General features: G+C 32.3%; 3 protein-coding genes across 3 annotated transcripts; all 3 read left to right on the top strand.

The window, feature by feature from the left end:
* The first annotated feature begins 2926 nt into the window (after nt 1-2926).
* On the top strand, nt 2927-3835 carry LOC125195259 (glycine-rich cell wall structural protein 1-like). The gene is made up of 2 exons (XM_048093436.1): nt 2927-3176; nt 3234-3835. Exons 1-2 carry the CDS (start codon nt 2927-2929, stop codon nt 3833-3835), a joined length of 852 nt encoding a protein of 283 aa, XP_047949393.1.
* A 4244-nt stretch (nt 3836-8079) lies between these two features.
* LOC125191953 (septum-promoting GTP-binding protein 1-like) lies at nt 8080-11147 on the top strand. Its single transcript, XM_048089392.1, has 6 exons — nt 8080-8576; nt 9749-9869; nt 10100-10196; nt 10343-10382; nt 10536-10619; nt 10693-11147. Exons 1-6 carry the CDS (start codon nt 8244-8246, stop codon nt 10855-10857), a joined length of 840 nt encoding a protein of 279 aa, XP_047945349.1. The 5' UTR covers nt 8080-8243; the 3' UTR covers nt 10858-11147.
* A 1695-nt stretch (nt 11148-12842) lies between these two features.
* On the top strand, nt 12843-14412 carry LOC125197142 (vascular-related unknown protein 1-like). Its single transcript, XM_048095852.1, has 3 exons — nt 12843-13338; nt 13786-13848; nt 13975-14412. The coding sequence occupies exons 1-3, from the start codon at nt 13081-13083 to the stop codon at nt 14134-14136; spliced, it is 483 nt and encodes a 160-aa protein (XP_047951809.1). The 5' UTR covers nt 12843-13080; the 3' UTR covers nt 14137-14412.
* The last annotated feature ends 8587 nt before the right edge of the window (nt 14413-22999 follow it).

Here is a 22999-nt window from a genome sequence, read left to right as displayed (position 1 = left end):
TTAAAAATATATACAATAATGCATTGAAACATTGAAACATAATCAATTTGAAACAAATTACATAATATAATAGAAAACACAGCCACGCTGACGACAATTGATTTGTCTCCACCACTGTTGGGATGCTGCTGCATTTGGTGCTGGTCGGAGCCGGCCCAGAACGACGGCCAGTATGTGGCATAGTCGCTGCCAGAGTACAGCGGTGATACGAACTGATTTGGTGGTTGTGTGGGATCTGGAAAAATCATTTTACTTCTTTTTGTGATCTCAGTGGCATTCAATTCTGAAACAAGAACTTTTTTAATCAAGAATCATTTCTTTTTCTCATTGGAACCAATCAAATCCAAATGAAAACAAAAATCATAAGAATTAAATTTTAAAACCAATACTAACATAATAGAATGAAGAGATTATTGGCATGCAAATATTTAAAATTTGAATAGATTTTTATGAAAGTAATTAAAAAATAAATAAGGATTATGTATGAGTATAATAATAATAAAAAAAATCAATATACTATATTATATAACACTATTTCAATATATATGAGGCGAATAAATTTTGTTTGTGCAAATTATAGGAATAGATGTATAGATGTGAAAAGCCAATATATGGATTAGTTTGTTATGCCTTCAATGAAATGAAATTGTCGCGATTTAATTTGTAATCAATTCGAAATATTTTAATATTCCTAATTATAATATTTTTAACTGAAATCTTATTAAGAACTTGTGTTACTAATTCTTACCCCACAAACTTAAGCCGCCTCTCTGAAATATGGCATCCAATCCCCATCCGTCTCTTGATCTGGGTTTCCGCTTGCTGCCATTTCAAGAGAATTAGCAAGGTGTAGTTGAAGATGGATTTATATTAGGGCAAGGCAAATTGTATCTGACCTTGATCTCATTTGCCATCTCAGGAGTAAGATTTATATGTTGATTTAACCCAGAACGTGCAGCATACATTGTAGAGTTGTTGAATAGAACCTCCCACTCTCTCCATGTAGACTCCCACTCACTCCACACGTAGGCTTGCAAAATATGTGCAAAATAACTACCCTTTATTTGGTAATTAATACCAAGCCAGCGACATCGACGATGAGAATCAGCAGTGCTTGGCGGAGGTCGGCGCCGCGAAATCGATGATATCTTAAGTGATGAGACGATTCGACGACGGAAATCTCGCCGGCGTCGATCTTGCGTTGGGGATCCTGCGGCTGGTGTGGTCTCCGACGGCGGAAAACAAGCAGATCGTGGAGGAGAAACCCAACCTTTTCTAATCGATTCTATGGATTCTGAATAGCAAATTGGAAGATTCACAAAAAACAGACGCGCTAAATCTGTTAAAAAACGCAGTAGAAATATCGAATTCGAGTTTTTATGAGAAATTGAAGCTGAATTTCTTCAAAGAGATGGTGAGGATTTTGAGATTGAAATCGACGGCAGCGGCGGCGAAGAGAACGGTTCTGAAATTCCCCAGGACCTTCGATCCCCTCATCACAAGCCATGTCTGCTCCTGCATTTTCATTTAATACAGCTTCTAGCACCACAAACAACACACAAAATCAATCAATTGAAATTAAGAACAATCGAGGGGAGAGAGATCGACGCACCGGCGGCGGGAGAAGAAGAGGGGGGGGAGGAGGAGGAGGAGGGCGGCGACGCCGTAGGCGTAGACGGGGAAGACGTTGAGGCACTCCATCGACACCATGGCGCCGATGATTTCTAAAGATAAAAATAATTAGGATTTTAATTAGTGACTTAAAAATGAGAATTAAAGGTCTAATTTGGTCAAAATTAAGTTAAACTCGTTGACCGTTGTAAAATTAACAGAACTATTGACGGAGGACTAATTGTGATCCGATTTGAAATGTGCAGGACCAAAAAATTCAAAAAATAAAGTTTAGGATCAAAATCATAAAATGGTCACATGTTCAGAACTAGTTTTGCCTTTACTCATAAAATAAATTGACAGCACAAGTAATATATATTGATTCCTAAGCATTAAATGTTTTAGTTCTCTCCTTCACTATTCCAACCACGCAGCTTTTAACTTTTTAAGAAATTAAAGATTTAAAGGATCTTTCCAGTCTATAGAAAATATTTAAGGTAGCAAATTTTGTTAATATTAGTTGACCCCAGTTTTAGGTTCATCACTTAGAGCACTCCCAATGGTCCGGCTAAAAACTCTCTTATTTCTCCCTAACTTCTGCCACATCAGCACCAAAATTTATCCCCAGTTTTTAGCCAACTTTTTAGCCAACTTTTAGCCAACTGCTCCAATGGTTTCTCCCTTATTTCTCCCTAACTCAACATTTCATTTTTACATCATTACTAATTTAATTGTTTTATTTTTGTATATAATAAAGCTAGCTAATTTATAAGACAAGACAAATAATAGTAATAAAGTTCGTTGTATTAAACACGAGTAAAAAATTACAACGACGAAAATTAAAAAAAAATAGAGGGGAAATTATTTTAAATTAATTATTAAATTTTAAATTTATAGGGAGGGAAATTAAAAAAAAAAAAAAACTATTTTTATCGCCGGATTATCGCCCACAGTGGTCGGCGATAATCCGGCGAATTTTCGGGAGTTGGCGTTAATTCGGGAGAATTAACGCCGAATTATCGCCGAATTCTCCCCAATGCCCGGCGATAATCGGCGATTTTTCGCCGGATTTAACGCCGACCCATTGGGAGTGCTCTTATAACGTTAAATAAGACAGAGCAAGAGAACTGAAATGTAATGGAATTTAGCAGAGTCAAAGCCTAGTATCTAAATTGACTTTTAAATATTAAATGCTCTTATGCTGAAATGCGTCATGCTTATAGTGTGCATTAATGGAATGGGGGTTGATGTAGATTACTTCTTCCTATATATATATATAGGCAGGATGCAGATTAAACATTGAAATTGAGCATAAATGGGGTTTTCTCAAAAATGGGGGTGTGTGGTGCCCCTTGTTGTTATTTTGGTGTTGAATATGAGTGTTGAGATTGTTTCTGATGAGAAAGTTGAGGTGAAGGGTCGTCGTGGCCATCATGGAAAAGGACACAATGGCGGTGTAAGAGGAGGGGAAGGCTTTGGTGCTGGTGCTGGAGGGGGTGGTGGAGCTGGAGGAGGAATAGGTGCTGGTTCAGGGAGTGGTGTTGGATTTGGAGGTGGAGGTGGAGGTGGAGGCGGAGGAGGTGGTGGTGGAGGAGGAGGGATTGGGAGTGGTTTTGGCTCAGGTGGAGGTGGGCTCGGTGCGAGTGCAAGTGATAGTGGAGGAGGCGGAGGAGGTGGAAAAGGTGGTGGAGGTAGTATTGGAGGTGGTTTTGGGTCAGGTGGAGGATATGGAGGTGGAGGTGGGTTCAGTGGGAGTGGAAGTGGAGGTTTAGGAGGAGGCGGGGGAGGTGGAAAAGGTGGTGGAGCTGGTAGTATTGGAGGTGGTTTTGGGTCAGGTGGAGGGTTTGGAGCAGGAGGTGGCAGTACAGGCGAAGGTCATGGAGGAGGAGGTGGTGGAGGCAGTACTATTGGGGGTGGTTCCGGCTCGGGTGGAGGGACTGGAGCAGGAGGTGGTGCTGGTGGCAGTACAAGTGGTGGTCATGGAGGAGGTGGTGGAGGTGGCTTTGGCTCTGGTGTTGGGGGTGGTTTCGGTTCAGGTGGAGGGATTGGAGTAGGAGGTGGTGCTGGTGGCAGTACAGGTGAAGGAGGGATTGGGGCAAGAGGTGTTTGGGGTGATTCGGGATCAGTTGGAGGGATTGGAGGGTTTGGAGCAAGAGGTGGAGGATTTGGCTATGGCAGTGGATTTGGTGCCGGTGGTTCAGGACAAGGTGGTGCAATTGTGTAGAATTGGTAGCGCTGGAGAATTTTGAAATAGCATTGGAGTTGGGAACGATGACGATTATTATCCTAAAATATTTACATTAGTTGCCTTCAAACATTCTTATGTTTCTTGTAACGAAAATTTATCAGTTGAGACGTTTCCAACACATATTACTGGAATACTGATTATGCAAATGATTCATACACCTCAAAACTCAAAACAGATCCCTCGGTTTAATCTTCGCAACTCAACTCCAATCCTCCCAGTCCGGAGTGATATTCATCTCCACATTCTCATTTCCACTTCCCATTTTTAAACCAAATTCTTGAGCATCTACGCCTAAAATGACATCACCAGGGTCTCTTGAGGCGGCTGAAGAGGGCCGCCTTACCTCCGACACAAGCATACCAGGGAATGATTCCGACGAACAGTAGTTGTGCAAAGATGATAGCATATAAGCGAACACAATGCTGCCAATCACAACAACTGTATTGTTTGTAAGAAGAGACACAGTGATGGCTATTTCTTAAACTTGTTTCTCTTGGTTCTGCTTGGGTGGAATAGATAAAAAGCTACTCTTAAATGGTTCATTCATAAATTCAATAAAATCTTTGGACTAGCTAGTGGATAACGTGAACTTCTATTCAATGAAGAAATCAGTCGGAAAGCATGTAAATTTTACTATATGTAGTACGTATTTAAGTGAACGACATTTTCAATCATTAATTAGAACCAAATATGGAAATAAAATGGATAGTGGAGTGTGGACCACCTTATTATTCATAAGAATGTTAAATTGGAGAGTTCGAATTGATTTTTATTACTTCAATGCTCATAAATGTTAAATTGGTAGTATTTGAAAAGGCATTGAGGCAAGCTTGTGATGGACATGGCAGTTGAAAGTGGTGCAATTTGTTGCAATGCTCCAACGACGTATCATCTTACTTTACAAATATGGTGTTTCAATCTCAGCATTTTATTCTTCTAGGCATGTACATACATTTGCGAGTTTGGAATATGAATGTCAATTGGGTTGGCCCGTTGGGTTTCAGGCCAACCCTATTCGGATTGCGAGTCAATCGGGTGCGGGCTAATTGGGTTGTGATTTCTTCTAGGATATAAAAGGCCGGGTTTCGGGCTAGCCCAGTGAGTTAATTGGGTTGCTACCGATAAAATTAACATGCGATCAATCCAATAAATAATTATGGAAATTAGTCATATTCATAAAATATAAAATACTTAATTATGATAAATTTGAGATATATGTTTAAACTCAATCATAAACATGATCAAATATTGATATTTGAGATATTTCGTGAAATTCTAATGCATGTTTTAGAAATTTAAATATTTTTTTTGAAGTTTATAATTTATTTATCAATTATTATATTAATGGAAATTCAATATATAATTTGTATATTTAATATGAAACTGATAGTTAATTTTTTAGTTATCTATATGATAAAATTAATCAATGAAGTGTCGAATTAGGAGTAAAAAAAATAGAATAATAGAAATTTTATCGGGTTTCGGCCAGCCCATCGGGTTTTCGAGTCTGGCCCTAACGGGTTGCGGGCTAATCAGGTTTTGATTTTATCGGACTAAAAATTTACAGCCCTAACCCTATAAATTTAGTGGGCTATAGGCCAGTCCACGAGTTTCGGACTGCACTGACATCCCTAAGTCTCCACACGAAGAAGAAATGTCATTTAAAAGAGATAAATATTACTACTAGTATTGTTAAATTTTGGTTAAACATATTGAACTTCGAGTTTGTTTTCCCCAATATTATAAAAAAAATGTAATCACCACCTTAACTGAAGAGCACGGAGGTGGGCCCATACCCACTTTTACTCCTTGTCCTTAGCTAAGAGCACAACACCCACATCCGTGCTCTTAGCTAAGGACAAGTTCAAGGGTCCCACCATTTTATTATTCAATTTAAATACTTCAATTACTAAAAACATTTATACAATATAAAAAATACATTAAAAAATAAAAATTACATAATTAAAATCCTAAAAATAAAAATTACATAATTAAAATCCTAAAAAATAAAAATATATAATTAAAATCCTAGAAAATAAAAAAAAATACATAATTAAAATCCTACAAATTAAAAATTCACATAATTAAAGTGTTATGGGAATTTTTTTTTGTTGAAGTGGGAATATTTATAGATGAAAATGTGAATTTTGGGAAAAAAAATTTGAAAAATAAATTAAAAGTGGGTAGAAAACGGATATAATTTTTTGGGAAGTGGAAAATATTTTTTTTATTTAAAAACAATTTTTTGAATAAAATTCGAATTTTAAAAAATAATAAAATAAAAAATCGAATTTGCCAACGACTATGCCGCCACGTAGGGCTGCTCAGCGGCACGGACGTGCTCTTAGCTAAGAGCAGCGCCATGCCACTGGCACGGACGGACGAGCTGCAGCGGCGGACGGACGCCGCCTGCTCAGCGGTATGGACGGACGAACGCAATTCCTCCAACCGCTGCGGATGCTCTAATATTAGTTCTGAAAGGCATGCTCTATTCATCATAAACTAATAACTTTTTCATAACAAATTAATCTTATATACTAGTAGTACATATTTTAGTCCAGGGTTAATTGCCAAATAATGCCAGAATTAAGATCTAATTTTGAAGATTTTAATGCGAAGTTGCAATAAAATTATCACAAAAAAGGTAATATTATTTCAACATTACAAAATTGTAGTAACAGTATAAACAAATTCAAAGTTTGTATATTAATTGATGAATAAGCAGTCAGTTATGGAAGAGCATTGACTTTGGCTGCAATTACAATTTATATATGGACCACCAATCAATTAAGGCATTTGGGCGGTGTGTTAGGTCTAGGTGGGCTCTTGATAGCCGTTTGCCAAATATTATTGTTTATGCCATAGTTAGAATATTGCTAACTTAACTATCTACTGCAAAAAACTACATAACGAAGTTTCTTAACTTCTTTTTCCTAAATTAAAAGGGTCTAGAATAATAGGCACCATTTTGTTATACTCTCTCTATTAGTTTATTGTATACTTATTATGTACATTATTAACGTACGGATGCCTAGATATGAAAAACAAAAAATTAATTAAAATTTGATTGAAAAGTGTAAAATAAGTAATTAATATATTAGAATTTGATTAAAATACATCACTTGTTCTAAAACATTCCAAATCCACAAATGTCACTAACAGAATGTTTTTTTAAGTACCGACAGAATCAACTCTCGTGTGACAAAATACACATTGCTCAAAAATATGACTTTTGCAAGCTTCATATACAAATAGAAGGTGTCGATAACAAATTTTCTTGTCTTCAAAGTTGTAAATCCATAATTTTAAATGGAATTGGGCCAGTTTATTTGGACTGGTTTTGTTATTAGTGTACTAGTAGTATATTAGTATATCATTTTATGACAATAAAAAGGAGATGGCAGGGAAGATTTATGATAAATTCACACGTGATTTTCGATTTCATTTAAAAATAATTATGCAAACATTGAATAGAAATTTAATATTTTCCTAAATATGCAGATATTTAATTTGAAAAGTTAATTTTTTAAAATTATTGCAGAAGAGTAATAATTCACTTTAACTTATTTAATACTACTAATGAACAAATTTCAAATGTAAAATACGTGAAAACTTCAATTACATTTATACAATTTATTTTAGATAAATCAGTACTTCATAAATTAATAATCATGAATGTGAACGCAACAGTGGAATAAATCAATTTGACTATTGTTTGATCCACATTTTGCGCCGGATGTTCATTATATAACTACAAACCGACATGCTCAAAATTGTTCTCCTCCCACGTATGTTTATTCTTTTTTTTTTTTCACTAATAAATTATGATATGATATCTTATTTCCAACTACTTGTTTAGCCATGTCTGTATACTTGAGCATGTAAGTTGACTCGACCCATCTACCTATTTCACAATTTGCTTTAACTAAAAACTAAAATTTACATTTATCAGCATGATTAATACAACTAGCTTTGATAGCAAAAGCACAACCATATTCCAAAAGATACCGATTCAACAGCTAAGATCACGTGGGTTAATAACAACACTTCACCATTAATGATTAAACCACCCATATTTAGGATTTTAAATTCCAAACTCTCAGTTTCAAAATACATGTATACAAAATATTTAATTCCAAAAATAAAATAAAATAAAATACTCAAACACCCTTAAAATCGGTCAACTAGTGTTTCTAAATGAGACGCCCACCACTTGAAAATACTATGCATCAAAACTAAACCAAACGGATAACCTCTCTCTTAAAAAAACACGCACATCTCCCGCAACCAAGGGAGAGAAAATTCCCCAATCTAGAGAGAGAAAGACAAAAATTGAGAGGAGAGAGAGGAACGGTGCGAGAGACGGAAATTGAGATCGCTAACAATGAAGCAGCAGCAATGGCAGCTGTGCAGAAAGAAGACTCAATTCAACATTAAGAAGAAATTCCTTTGGAGAATCTCTATCCTGCGCCGATACGTTCTATCGGTTTGGAGCCAATTCCTGGCTTGCTGGAGCGGAAAGATCTCCGGGAACTACAGGCCTCTGCCGCCCAATTCCTCCGACACCACCACCACCGTCTCCTCCTCCTCCTCGCCGCCGCCCTCTACCGCCGCCCCGATCCCGTTGCGGCTTAGCTATGGGAAGGATTCCTCGGATTTGGTTTCATTGAAGATTAGCCTCTTTGGCGATTCAAACATCGGGAAAACGAGTTTTCTGGTTAGTTTCATCTTTTTTTTTTCTAATTTGTCTATTTTCAAACGTGTTTAATATTTATTATAAATTAATTGAGGTGTTGTTGGTTTTGATTTGAAACGTGGGAAGTTTTTATTTAGTGTTCGATTAATTGGATATGTACATCTGTTTAAGGTTAGAAAATTCATGTGTTATTTTAATTATAATTTGAGTAGTAAATTATATATAAAAAAATGATCTACTTATTGGACTTCATTTAAAATTTTAACTGTTGTCTAGTCTAGGCATATATAACATATCTTTCGTGACCTACTATTTTGTTAAGTATTGAACAAAAATACTACTACTATCGTTTTCTAACTTCAAATTTACACTAGTCATAAAAGTTGTACAGTATAAATCTTAAAAGAAGTATCCGTATGGTATGTGATTTAATTGATTTGTAGTAACAATTTAATATTGGACCCAATTTCAAAATCCGGGCATTTGTAACAATAATGAAATACCCGATAATATATTTTTTAACTTATTTATTACGTGCATAATTATATAGGGAGGTTTGATCTGTTGCTTAACTTTTTTAAGTTGCTAAATCCTCAATGCATTGTATTAAAATGTCAACACAAATTTGTGCTGACATTTTCAATACACTACGTTGACGAGTTAGTAAATTTGCAATATAAGAAAAAGTTAGCATTATAACACACCTCATTATATAGGAGTATCTATTTTCAATTTGAGGATATATTGTAGTAGTACTCTTTCCGTTCCCTCATAGTTGATGCAGAACTTTTCCGTAAGAAAGTGATGTTTAGTGCATTAAGTAGATAGATAAAAGAGCAGAGAATATAGTAGAAAGTAAATAAAGTAGTAGTAAGAAAGAACAAAGTACCAAAAATGGTTACGATTTACTACTATGAGAAAACTTTTTAAAATGGAAAAATGATTCAACTATAAGGGAACGTAGGGAGTGCTAAGTTTGAAATAAAAAAATTGTGTGGATATATCTGATAAAAAGGACTATACTTAAGAGATGGAATAAGTAGTAATATATTCATTTATAAATTTATTAGATCAAATGAGATTATGAGAGTGAGTAATGTGTACTCCTCGCTGGTAATTACAGGATAAAAGGTTTAAATTTTAATAATTTTCCTTATTTTACTAGTATATGCTAACTGTGTGTTTGGATCAAGACAAAATATGCAGGTATAAAGAAAAGAGACGAAGAAAATGCAGGGATGGGAATAAATCGAGTCGACAAAATATTGGATGTGAAAGGGGCAAGGATCTCTTATAGCATATGGGACGTGGGAGGTAAATTGATCAATTAATTCTGCATCACTTTCTTTTATTTCATATTGGATAAAGAAATATTACTACTAGTTTTGATAAGATGATGGATTATTGGCAGCTTAAATCACAAACTTACTTTGATGGAATTGGGAAATTTTGGGGAATATGGTGTTGTTTTGAGGTTCTCAAACTGGTGGAAACAGTATCAAATTTTGCTTATTTTCTTGACACATCATTTTTGTTATGTGAAGGTGATGAATCTTCGCGTGATCAAATTCCCGTAGCTTCTAAAGATTCAGTGGCTATGCTATTTATGTTCGATCTTACCAGTCGGCGTACATTAAAAAGGTACGATTGCGATCATATCATATCAGTTAAAATCAAAGCTAAAAAGCAGTAAAATTCAAGTGTAAAGATTTAGCATAGTATTTTATTATGTTAATTTCAAACCTAGACGAATAGTATTTATTTGTAATGCTGGTGGTTGATTGCAGTGTGATCAGATGGTATCAAGAAGCCAGTAAATATAACCAGGTAAAATTCAAATGCATTTGCTTTTTACTTATAACCTTTCGATTTACATTTCCATGTTTTCTTGCATTGATTTTTGTCTACCTTCTCCCATTCTGTTCTTAATTTGTCAATAGTTTTATGTAACATCCTGGAATATATTGTCTTGTAATGCAGACTGCAGTTCCAGTATTTATAGGGACCAAATTTGATGAATTTATGCAACTTCCTATAGCTTTGCAATGGACAATTGCAAGCCAGGTAAAATTATGAATTTTTATTTAAGTATAAATTTCTTTTTAAACTATCAATTTTGATCTTGATGAAATGACAGGCAAGAGGGTATGCAAAGGCTCTCAATGCACCACTATTTTTTTCCAGTGCAAAATACAACATAAATGTGAATAAAGTTTTCAAGTTCATCACAGCCAAGCTCTTCAATTTGAACTGGAAATTGGAGCGAAATCTCACCATTGGAGAACCCATTATTGATTTCTAGTTCTCATCTTTCTTTTACCGGAATTTTCTGTAGAAAAGTTCCGTAGAAAATATTAGTCGAGTGAAAAGTGAGTGCAGTCAACCAGTTGCCGGATTTGCATAGTGCTACGCGGATATGATATGTTGCATGTGTTAGTGTATCGTAGAGAAGATAAATGTGTATCCGGTGATCTCGAGTTGTTTAGACTTTAGATAGTGTCCAAAAGAAAAGGAGATGAATGTATATGTGCTTCCAGAAAGAAAAACAACGAAGCACGACGTCCCGATTCTTTGAATAAAATCTTTGCTCTCTTTCTCTGTGTTCAAAACAGTAGAAACTCACAAAATGGTACTACTAGTATTAATCAAATTATTGGGTGTACTGATGTTGACTTCACTAAGTGTGTTGTCTGCACACATTTATATGGATCGTTACTATATTAACACTCATCTAATCCAATTTAACTGAATTTTTTTATTACACAACCATTTTATTCCTATTATTAACCCAACATTTCTTTTCATTTACTTATATTTACGTATCTATATAATAAATTTCCTATTATCAAAAATCGTTTAAAATATTTTTTAATTTCTAATCAGATAAAAAATAAATATTATTAAGCATTATAAACCGCTACTTTATTAAATAAACACACTGCTGAAAATAAAGATGTGAATGTGAATTGTGAGGAGAGTTCAGATTCACTTTGTTTGTAGAAGTATAGCAAAATCAGGTTATATTTAGATAGAGTATAAGAACTTGAGTAGTTATAATTTAATTTTTTATAAAAATTTATCTATGATTAAATTTTATTTTGAAATTCAAACTAGTTAATGAAATTGTCAAGCAATAGAAAATAAATTATTATAAAGTTAATGAAATTGTATCATTTGGTACAATGTCAGCAAAGTCACATTCCGATCGTGAACCTTCCAAGTGGGCCTATAATGGGCAACAAAAAGTATTGGACTTAATTTGCAAATAATCTTTACTATAACTTTTTTAGGAGATATAAATTGATTTCCATAATGATTTGTGATCAATTGCCACAAATAGAAAAATGGAATAGTATGAATAGAATCATTGTTAAATGACTTAAGTATTTTTATTCATTAAAAATGAGTTAAAAACGCAGCCCCATGGATATGAACTAAACCGTGGGATTGCATGATGTTATGTTACAAAAATGTAGTACAAAATCCTAACTTGTAATTAATAGACCGTAACATCTTTAATTGAAAATAAATTTGAAGATATCAAAATAATCTTTGAGAAAAGCGTGCGTCTCGCCTTTTTCCGTGGTCCTACTAAGTTAAATAGCAGAAAGAGAAAACAAAAATTAAATTAGATTTTCTAATTAATCATCTCGCAGTCAAAAGGAGTGATTTTGTTTGCGTGGCTCATTTGCTTGCTTGACTAATTAATCAGTCACACCATTCCACTACAAAACTTTCACTTTCTTTCTTTTTCGATTATTATTATTCTGCAACCACTCAAAAAGGATATATTTTTCAGTTCAATTTACTATGTACACATAATTTTATATACATTCACCAGAAAACATTAGCAAGGACAAAATTAATAATAAAAGTATACTGACTTTGAGAAGTTTCAGCGCTCTCCAAACAAAAAATAATAGCCAAATAATGGAAATCCTACAAAAAAATTATTATCACCTAATAATTCAAGTTGAGGTCAAAACAACCTGATCTAAAAAAAATGTATTCATTTTTGAGTTTGGATTTTAAATTTCAATCACAACTTTGACCCCAATATAACTTTTTAGTTTAAATCCTACAAAATCATAATTATAGCATGTAATTGCATTCATTGTTTGTAGAAGTAATATCATCTTTAGGTGTCCAAGATTTTCAACATAAGACTATCAATAAATTACTATATTTGTATTATTTGAAATTCAGATTAAAAAGTGAGAATAAAAAAAAAAAAAAAAAGGTAAAATGAAACACTTTACTCAACCATTAACCAACACACTTACTATCCCTTTTCTGAAATAATTAATTGAGAATAGAAAATCCCCACTTTTCCAACCGATCTTAACTACCTCAACTCCAAAGGGTCCCACACCAGGATTCCACTTTGTGGGCACCATTACATTCACACCCCTTTCCTTTCCTTTACTATATAAATCAAAATCCTTCTTCAACAATCATCCTCGCCTCTCTCTCTTTCTAAACACCTGAAATTTCTTCCCAAAAACACAAGTTCTCATCTTCAGCCATGTCGATGAACTCGTCGATCGACGACAAAAACATCGAGGAGAGCGGGTGGACCAAGTATTTGGAGGACTTCTCTTGCAACAACGCCAGCTTCATAAGCAGCTCTTCTATGGTCTCCGATGCAGCGTGGAATGGCTCAGACACCATTAAAAGGTTGAATTTGAAGAAGCTGAATCGAAGCACGACTCGAAGGAAATATACGTATGAATACGATGACGATTTGGAAGATACGGCTAGCTCTCCTGTTCATAGCCCTAAGGTTTTTTTTATCATCTTTCCTTTCCTTTTTTTCTATTTTTATGTTTAATTTGTCGTCTTGGGAGAATTTTTGTCTGAATTTCGAATGGATTTTTTTTTACATATAAATAATTAATACTAATATATTGATTTTAGAAAATTGGTAGAGTTTCCTTTTCAAGAATAAAGGGAAAGGAAATTGAGACATGTATTGTATAGCCCATTTTGTGAATTGTGAGTGGAATAGAGGTTGTTTGTTGGCTGAATAACGAGATAGCTATATTTTTATTTTCATGAATAATTTGTTTGTTGATTTTAGAAAATTGTCAGTTTTTGTTTTCAAATGAAAAATGGAGAAGAAACAGAATATTTATGGTTTGTTTATAAACTTTAGTGCTAATTGCAGAATAGTTGCTCTTTCTTTTGAAGAAAGAGAAAATAATAGTAATTTCAATATTTTGTTGAATAGGTAAGCAGGATGAAGCAGGCGGAGGTCAACCAGAGAAAGATGGATGCTACTTGCGATTATGTGGTAACAAGTCGTAATTATTTATTTAATTAATCACTTATTTTTCAATATAGCTATTACTAATTGATTGCAATTATTCCATTTGATCGTGCCTTCTTAACTAATTTTTATTTAATTTGACACTTTTAGGGCCAACAGTCGAGTTCGAAGAATTTCTTGAAGCACGATAGAGAAGAGAGAAATACAAATAATAGTGTTATCGACAACAAAACCAGTGATCAATATATGGAGCTGAGGAAGAGAGGGTTATGTTTGGTGCCAATGTCAGCTTTGATTAACTATATTGGTTAATTAAATATGAGAAAAAAGTATAGATTATCTCCATCTTTTCACACACTTAATTGTGAAAAATAGAAAGATTATAGTGTGTAATAATAATAAAAGAAAGTTGGTAGATTGAGTATTGTATATAATTTTCGTTGCCATTCCCTTTCTTCCACATGGGTTATATATGTGGCAAGATTTTAAATAGGGTTTTGTATAAAGTATATTTTTCTTAATTGGTGGGTAAATGTTAATTGGAGTATGTTATTGTCATCTATATATAGTTGAGTTTTAGGAGTGTGATTAGTTGTTTTAGTTCAGATTTAGTATTGAAATTGACAAAAGTGGCTGCAATTTTGCTAAACAATTTTTTAATCACAATTGTTTGATATTCGACTTAGAATTCATAAACAGACTATAGTCTTCTTGAGTAAAAGGATAGACTTGTGTCTAATTATGGAACTTTTTTGCTTGAAATAACATAGTAAAATTTATTCGAAATTTTCATACGGTCTTTTAGCTTTTGCCATTACAAAATTTGCATTTTTTCAGCCAATTTTTCTAGTAATAACTAGTATGTGATGAAAAAGTTCGAGTAAACTTAATTAATGCTGTTTAATTGCTTGATGTCCGAATATTATCGTTTGCGTTAACTTAATTAAATTGCATAATCATATGTGGTGGAGGATTTTCGATCTGATTTGATGATAATGTGACGTCTTAACAAGAAATGAGCTATCAAGAAAAGTCACGATAAACCAAAACTAACAAGAATATTTCTTTCTTTTTTCTAAAAATGTATATAAGTTATCTTTGTCACTAGGATTAATAGGTAGGTGTTTATCAGTGTTATTTACAAGTGCCTCACTACGCAACAAACAAGTAACTTTATGCTTTACTAATGTAAAAAGTTCTTCATTTCCGAACTCAATTAATCATAGCTTGTTTAGGCCAATATATATCATGAAGAATTTTTAACTGCTTGTTCCCACCACTGTTTTCCTCACTTTTCCTTCATAAAACTATTAAAAGACCTAGTTTTAATTCGGGGGTAAACATAAACACATAATTACCTATTTTAGCGTTTACACTATGTAAGATAGAAATCAAAGAAGATTTCAAAAATAAATTAGCGTAAGCTGGCACGCTTTGTAACCTGATACACGCCTGCTCATAAAATAATTTTCACTGTAGAAACTGAAAAATCAACCCAAAAATATAGTACTCCATTAGAAAATTTTATTTCATGCATATCAGGTTCGAAAAAATTAATCACAGACTTATTTAGTATGTTATCATTCATAAAAATATTAGTAATTCCACTCTACAAATTAATTAAATCCCTATTACTAACTGGTTAACCACTATTTGGATAAACTAATACAAAACAGGAAAGTAATTAAAATATAATTTCAGACGGCTATTAGCATGTGCACACTTGATCAAGGGAGATGAATTTGTAATTATTTAGGATTAAGAACATTCGTTGGATTTAGCATTTCTTAGATTCTTCTTTTGACTCATTAATTTTCTCTTCCCCCCCTCATATATAATAGATTTAATTACAAATAATAATTGTAACAAATTAACAGTTGTAACTAACGAGATGACGTACAACGATGACTATCGGCAGTCATATTAGTAATTAATTTCAAAATAATGTTCAGGTGTTTTATTTATTTGTTTATCTGTTCTAGTGCATGAACCAATTAATTATTTTTGGGTTCGACTTGTGATTAATTGTCACCTTGATAGATGAGAACTATGTAGTGTGATGCGATATGTAATTTTAATATCACATCATTATCCTTGCTTGTTAGATATCCTGATTCAGATACCTCTAATTTAGCATATGAGTACAATATTATCTCTCAATATGACATTTTAATTTACCACTTGCTGAAAAGAAAAGAAAAAAAAAAAAAGAAAAATAATGCATCCGGAATGCATTGCATATGGTGCATTAAAAAAGGTAATCATTTTTTCAAAAAATATTTATTCATTACTACAATTTAATTTATATATATAAAACAGTGAACTGCACTAATAGTCTCTGATCTTGTCGAAAAATGCATTAATGGTCCATGAAAAAATTTTATATCCTTTTTGGTCCTTAGAAATTACATTTTTAGTACTTGTCGGTCTTTTATATCCCTCTACATTTGAAAAATCTCCTAAATGTCATGGAGGACATTTTTGGTATTTGGAAATTACAATTTTAGTACCTCTTCAATCATGCAATTCTTTTTGACATACATAAAAATACATTTTCGGATACTAAATATTTACATTTCTAATACTAGTCCATTTTATATTTTTACAAGAAAAAACATTTTCTTTTGAAATAATTCACTTATTTTTTTTAAATAATTACTTGTATAACGTATAGATTAAGCTTTATAATGAAAAAATTACTATAGTTTACTTTAATATTTTTAGTAAAAAAATGTTACTTGCAATAGTTCGCTTTAATTTACGTTAGATATAATTCACATAAATTTTAGTTACTATACTTAAAATTATTTTTCACTATATTATGTTTTAATTAATGTAATTAAAATATTTATTTTCTCTTAAGTATAGTAACATTTAAATATAAGTAACATTATTTATATAAAAATTTATTATAGTTCACTATAATATTTTTTCTTCTCAAATTTAATAAATTTAAGTAAAATTTTTAAGTAAAAATAAATCCCACAAAGAACTTTCTATAGTTCACTTTAATATTTTATTAAAAAATATTACTATTATATTTAGTTTTGAGATGTATAATAAATAATATTTATTTTTAAAAATAAATAAAGCATAATTAAAATATTTTGTTTTCTTATTTAAAAATTTGAAATTATAAAGAGTTAAATATTATTTAAATAAAAGTATAATTGAGTTTTTAAAAGAAAATGGTGATGGAAGAAATAATTAAAAAAATTAAGGGGAGAATAGAAAGATCCAAAATGCCCCAAACTATAAATATTTACACTAGTGGTGCCTAGGGTTATTTTAGTCTTAAAGTACCAAAAATGATATAGTAAAATTTTTGTAGAGACCATTGGTGCATTTTTTAACAACATCAGTAACTATTGGTCCAGTTCACTCTATATAAATAAAAAGCATATTACTATAGGGGCCAATGTTTTGATGATACTATTAATTAAGCTTAAAACACAAAAGTCAGCTTTGCCTAACTAATTCTTTTTTTCTCTTTGTATAATTTGGGGTTGGGGGTTGTGACAGGAATAGGATTATGTCGACATAAAATTCCAATAAAAGATGAAATTAATTGATGGGTTTATTTTGATGAAATGCACGCCTTCGAACTTGATCAATAAGTTGATTTTGACGGCGACTATGATCAGATTACTGACTAGTTTCATGATTTTAGTGGAACATGCATTGTTTGCTTAATTACCTACAGATCATCCTCTTACTAATTACAAAACTATTGTGTCGTCTTCATTAATCTCAAATAAATTTATAATATGTACTAGTATATAAATAATCCTTATTGAAATTGATAGCATGGCAACTATTAGTATTAGTTTTTATTTATTTATTTTAAAATGTCCACAATTAATTAACGCATCACCTTCAAATCTTACGAAGGGTGAAATTTTTATGAAATAATTGTTTTCATAATTTCTCGACAACAACTTCGAGAGCTTCAAATTCTTTAATATTTGAAGCTAGTTTTTCTTGAAGCACACCCTCCAAAATTGTTCTTCAATCCATCAATACAGTTGAATTTTGCCGATGGAAAACAACAAACTAGAGTAAAATTTGTAATATTATTTGTCAAGTTGAAAGTTTGTGGGAAAATTCCAATATTTTGAAAGTTCTATAGCATTAGAGGCCAATATCCCTTTAAAATAATATTATGAATTCGTTATGAAAAAAGAGGAATTCAGAAAAATATGCTTATAACTTTCACTATGAATGAAATTAGAACACTAAATCACCAATTCATTCATCAAAGTGATGATTTCACCATAGATCTCATAGTTTAAAGCTAAAAACAATTCTTATTTTTGAATAATTACTTATAGATGTCACTATATTTTTAATTTGGATGAATGGAGGGATGAATTCTAATTTTTTATCAATATCAAAACTTTGGCATAGTTAGTAAAAAGCTCCACATCAATTTCATAGATTTGGGTTAGAGTTACCATACATCACTAATAAAGATAGTGGAGTGCTGGAGTATATATGACCAATCCTCTCAAAATGAATGTAACTCACTACTAGACAATAAATCAACTTGCAACTCTTAATTCGAGAGTCCGAATTACTTATATGGGTGCATGAGTATGTACCTGTACCTCCTAAAAACAATTTTGTGACAAGGTTTTCTTCTTCAAATAAAACCATAGTAACAAAGGTAAGCCGACAAAATTAATCACTTGAGCAAAACATGTCGACTCCTTTAACCGACAGCTTAATCCTGATTAAGACCGCAATTAAGATGATGAGTCGGAATATTATTGGACACGTTTCAATGATTTAACATAGAACGTGGTTTGCTTAATTAATTAGCTATTAGGCATTAGCTACCCACCATCCACTAATTAAAGCTTAATAGTAAATATATATTGAAAGAGCACTAAATAAATTCATACAAAAGACAATTGGTGTGACTTTCCTCTTTATCCTACGTTCACGTGGAACCTTTTCCTATGTCCATTTTGACTCAATAAGGGCCATATCATTTCTATTTACTTTCACGCGTATTATTTTATGGGTTATGAATAAATAGTCTAATAAAAGAATATATGATTAAGAAAATTAATCTTTGATTTAGAATTGTAATCATCACCCCATGAATTTGGTGAAAATGGTATGTCTTTACTCTTTATATGTGATCGTAATCGGAAAATAATTATAAGAATTTTCATAAGCAAAATATGATAGAGTTTTAATTATATTATTCTGAATCGTCCATGATCACGGGCAGAAACGTTACATAATGATGTTGTACTAGATGATCCATTTTGAGGTTAAATGCAAACAATTAAATCTTAATTATGAATAATATGAACAGGTGTAAGTTAGATGTTTATGGTAAACTAACTCACTTTATAGTTACTGTAAATTAATTGTTTGTTCCATGTATGTCTGATTAAATATAGAAATATTCTTTCAAATGTTTTAGACTTATTACATATATATGCAGCATATACTTTCCAATTTCCATTATCAATGCCCGTGACAAATTGCAAAGGAATATATGTCACGGAAATTAATTAGTGAATATTCACAATCTTGATTCTTGTGTTGAAATATCACAAACCAATCCCTATTCGTCCCCAAATAAAGTACAAGTACTATTAAAATCACAAAGATAGTTATAAATTATATTCCATATTCTAACCCTCAATCAAACTAGATTTTCAGAAAAAATAATTAATATCAAAGAGAATAAAATCTTTGGACCTTGTCTCGTATCTCTGATTTATGCATATTTTAAAGAGAGATTGAAGAATTAAGAGATAGGCTAATTATTTGATTATTCGGCAGCCGGCGATGAAAATAAAATACATATGTGTTGAAAGTGAATTACTCACTCCGTCTCGGTCTAATTGAACCGTTTCTATTTTGGCAGGAATTTAGGTAGTGAATCTAGTGATGTTTAGTTAATAAAAATTATTAATATTAAAGTAAGTGATCATAATAAGTAAGAAAAGAAATAGGAAACAACATAAGAGTGAAAATTAATTAAGAAATAAAAATAAAGAATAAAGTACGAGAGATGATAACGTGAAAGAGATAAGAAGATAAAATATGAGAGATAAGTGATTTAATTATAGCCAAAAGAGTTAGAGGAAATGTCTCACTTAGGCTGAGACCGAAGAAGTACATTTTGTCTCAATTAGCCAAAAGAGGAAACTAATACTATTAAAGAATATATGTATAATAGGGATCTTGTTAGGTTGAGATTATTTAGCTAAATTAAAAAATGAGATGCAATATGGGCCACTAATCCACAAACTAAAAAAAATGTCAACAAATACAACATTATGTCAAAAGGGGGTAAAATCGTAATTTCATTAATAAGAAAAATCGTAAAACACACAACTGATTTCAAATCAGTTTCTAAAAGTTTCTCTAAAATCTCTCTTCAAAAATCTCAAATCTCGCTGATATTCATACAATTCGAATCCCTTCAAAATCTGCAAAATCTCGCTGATATTCAAAATCTCGCTGCTCTAAATGACGAATGAAGAGGAAAATCGGAAAGAATCGGTTGAAAAATCAATTGAAGCTGAGGAACGAGAGTCAAAATCGGCGATGCATGAAGCCACTTCTTCAGGTTAAGAAATTGATTCAAATTTTAAGTATATTGCTTTGATTTTGGTGTTTTAATAAACATCTCGATTTCGTTTTTTATGAATTCGATACTTGCTGAATTTTTTTGTTGATATGCGATTGTAGAATCGGAAAAGATGGCAACGGAAAATGCTGCTGTAAAAAAAGGAAGAGAAGAAGCTTCACCTTCCAGTTAAGGATTTGTTTAAATTTTTAAGATTATTGACATTCTATATACTAGCTATTCACATAACTATAATAATATACTGTTGACAGTAATGACAGTAGTGTATGCTTGTTTGAATAGGTATTGACATAATAATATTGACATATTGTATGCTTGTTAGAGTGACCGTAGAAAACATACAAATGTATGGTTGTGGTAGTATGTCAACAACTATAGACATAGGGTATGCTTGTTTCAATGGCTGTTAGGATGGCTGTAGAAAACATATGTATGGTTGTAGTAGTATGTCAATAGCTATTGACATATTCTAAGCTTGTTTAAATAATAGTTGACATAGTCATATTTATATAAACAGAGTATACTTGCCATAAACTTTATAAGATAATCAACAGGTTATGTCAACTTTAACTGTCGACATAATAGTAATAATATAATTGTTCTAACTATATATGGAAAATACCTTTTAATGACAGAGCATACTTAATGCCTGAAATTCTGTTAATTGTGATTGGTATATCTAATGAAATAATTTTAGTAATATACACACACTTGATGTCAACAGAGTACACTTGTTATTGTCATGATACTTTGTATAATTGATATAGATTTATTATGTTTGATTTTAAACCAGAAAACAGAAGAACATCCAAGCGAAAAAGGAGTACCTCAGTATCTCAGAAAGAGTTAATTATTGTTAACAAAAAGCAAAAGAAAAGTGTAGAGGATGGAAAACAGATTGTTATTGCTGAAAATCTATCTCAAAGGCTTCTAGTGAAAAGGAAGCCGATGTATTTTGTTGATGCAATAAGCAGACTGAATGAGGAACAGATTAATTCTGTGAAGGAGTTGGGTTTCGAGAGTGTCCTACATTTCAAGATTGATTACATTCCTAGCAGATTAGCATTAGTATTATTAAAAATTTTTGAAGAGAATAAGTGCAAGATAAAGCTTAACAATGGTAAAAAAATTCATATCACTGAAGAGGATGTGGAGCTTGTATATGGATTCCCAAGAGGTGACATTACTTATTCTAGAGATAAGTGTAAAAGTAATGCAGCTTTCATGAGGAAGATAGCAAAGAAATGTGGTACGAAAAAAGAAAGTGTGAACCATAACGATGTTTTAAAGGTTATGTTGAATAAGATTGGAGAGATAATTGATGATCTTGATAACGTGAGAAATGTAAATTGGTGTTCGTATGTAATATCTGTTTTCAAATTTGCAAAACAAAATTGGTCAATCACAGAGAAGAATGCATTTGCTGGACCACTTCCCTTCCTTATGGTATGTTTTACATTTTGCATTGTTGATTATTAACATTATTACATTAGGTTGTGTGTGTAGTTGATATAGCTCGTACTATAGTTGACATAAGTTGTATTAGTTATTTTAAGTGGCTTGTGTATTGAGTTGACACGACACAATAGTAATTGACATGCATTTTTTAACATATGCAGCTCTGCTACTTAGACAGAGTTATACAAGACAAGCGTCCTGTTCCTCGGACATTTCTATTAATGAAAGGATGGAAAAGTGAGCATCTTCAGGCTAGAGAAGATAGAGAGATCAGTGCAGGAGTTTTTGGTTTAGGAAATGTAAAGAAGAGATACATTCGAAATGAAGAGCAGCAGCAAGAGAATGAAGAACAAAGTGTTGATGTAGATGACAGTGGAGTGGGGTCTTCTTCTCAGAACATACTCCCATCAGATATGGTGAAAAATGTTTTAAAATACATCAATCAGATAAATGATGGCAGGACCAATCTTGTTAGAGTCCTCAAATAAGCTTCTTCACAGATCAAGAATAATGATTTATTCGGATTTGTTTGTGACATTGCTAGAAGCGCGGTTGTATCTGTGAGTGACACTTTCCTGCATTTGTCCCAGTCATTTCATATAGACGACAATGTTGTTGTTGATAACTGGAAAGCGGTGTTTGACTCAATACGGAATGCTGAAAAAGAAAACGAAACACTTGAAGATTTGAATGAATTTCCAACTTTCAGATTGGGAGATTTCTTCGATAAAGTAAGCACATAATCAACCTATATTTGGATTAATACATCATTTTGTTGATATATGTTTCTCTTAGTTGACACTGGATTACTCCTACAGTTTAGAAAGTAACATTGTTGAACTAATTTTTGAACAGGCTGTAGAAGAAAGAAATAGAGAAAATTTACCTACATCACCAGTTGATAATCCTGAAGAGGTCAGACAGACTGTTGAAGAAGATGAACAAAGCAAGGAGAACATGATGTGTGATGGTGATAATGAATCAAGCTCTCCTATCTTGACAACCGTACTAGGATCTCCACAGACAGCATCCCCATCTCCTAAGCCAGGTGTGTGAAGAAAATGGCTAGATCGAGGAAGTTATGGAGGAGATGGTCTAGCA

This window comes from Salvia hispanica, chromosome 6, assembly GCF_023119035.1.
Source record: "Salvia hispanica cultivar TCC Black 2014 chromosome 6, UniMelb_Shisp_WGS_1.0, whole genome shotgun sequence".
NCBI lineage: Eukaryota > Viridiplantae > Streptophyta > Magnoliopsida > Lamiales > Lamiaceae > Salvia > Salvia hispanica.
The sequence above is the reverse complement of the archived record's forward strand: the minus strand, read 5'-3'. Positions and strand labels throughout refer to the sequence as shown.

Coding starts and splice junctions, on each gene's coding strand:
- LOC125197142 (XM_048095852.1), top strand. CDS start 13,081: ATGTCGATGAACTCGTCGATCGACGACAAAAACATCGAGGAGAGCGGG. Junction 13,339..13,785: donor CTCCTGTTCATAGCCCTAAG/GTTTTTTTTATC, acceptor TTTGTTGAATAG/GTAAGCAGGATGAAGCAGGC. Junction 13,849..13,974: donor ATGCTACTTGCGATTATGTG/GTAACAAGTCGT, acceptor TGACACTTTTAG/GGCCAACAGTCGAGTTCGAA.
- LOC125191953 (XM_048089392.1), top strand. CDS start 8,244: ATGAAGCAGCAGCAATGGCAGCTGTGCAGAAAGAAGACTCAATTCAAC. Junction 9,870..10,099: donor TAGCATATGGGACGTGGGAG/GTAAATTGATCA, acceptor TGTTATGTGAAG/GTGATGAATCTTCGCGTGAT. Junction 10,383..10,535: donor AAGCCAGTAAATATAACCAG/GTAAAATTCAAA, acceptor CTTGTAATGCAG/ACTGCAGTTCCAGTATTTAT.
- LOC125195259 (XM_048093436.1), top strand. CDS start 2,927: ATGGGGTTTTCTCAAAAATGGGGGTGTGTGGTGCCCCTTGTTGTTATT. Junction 3,177..3,233: donor ATTTGGAGGTGGAGGTGGAG/GTGGAGGCGGAG, acceptor GTTTTGGCTCAG/GTGGAGGTGGGCTCGGTGCG.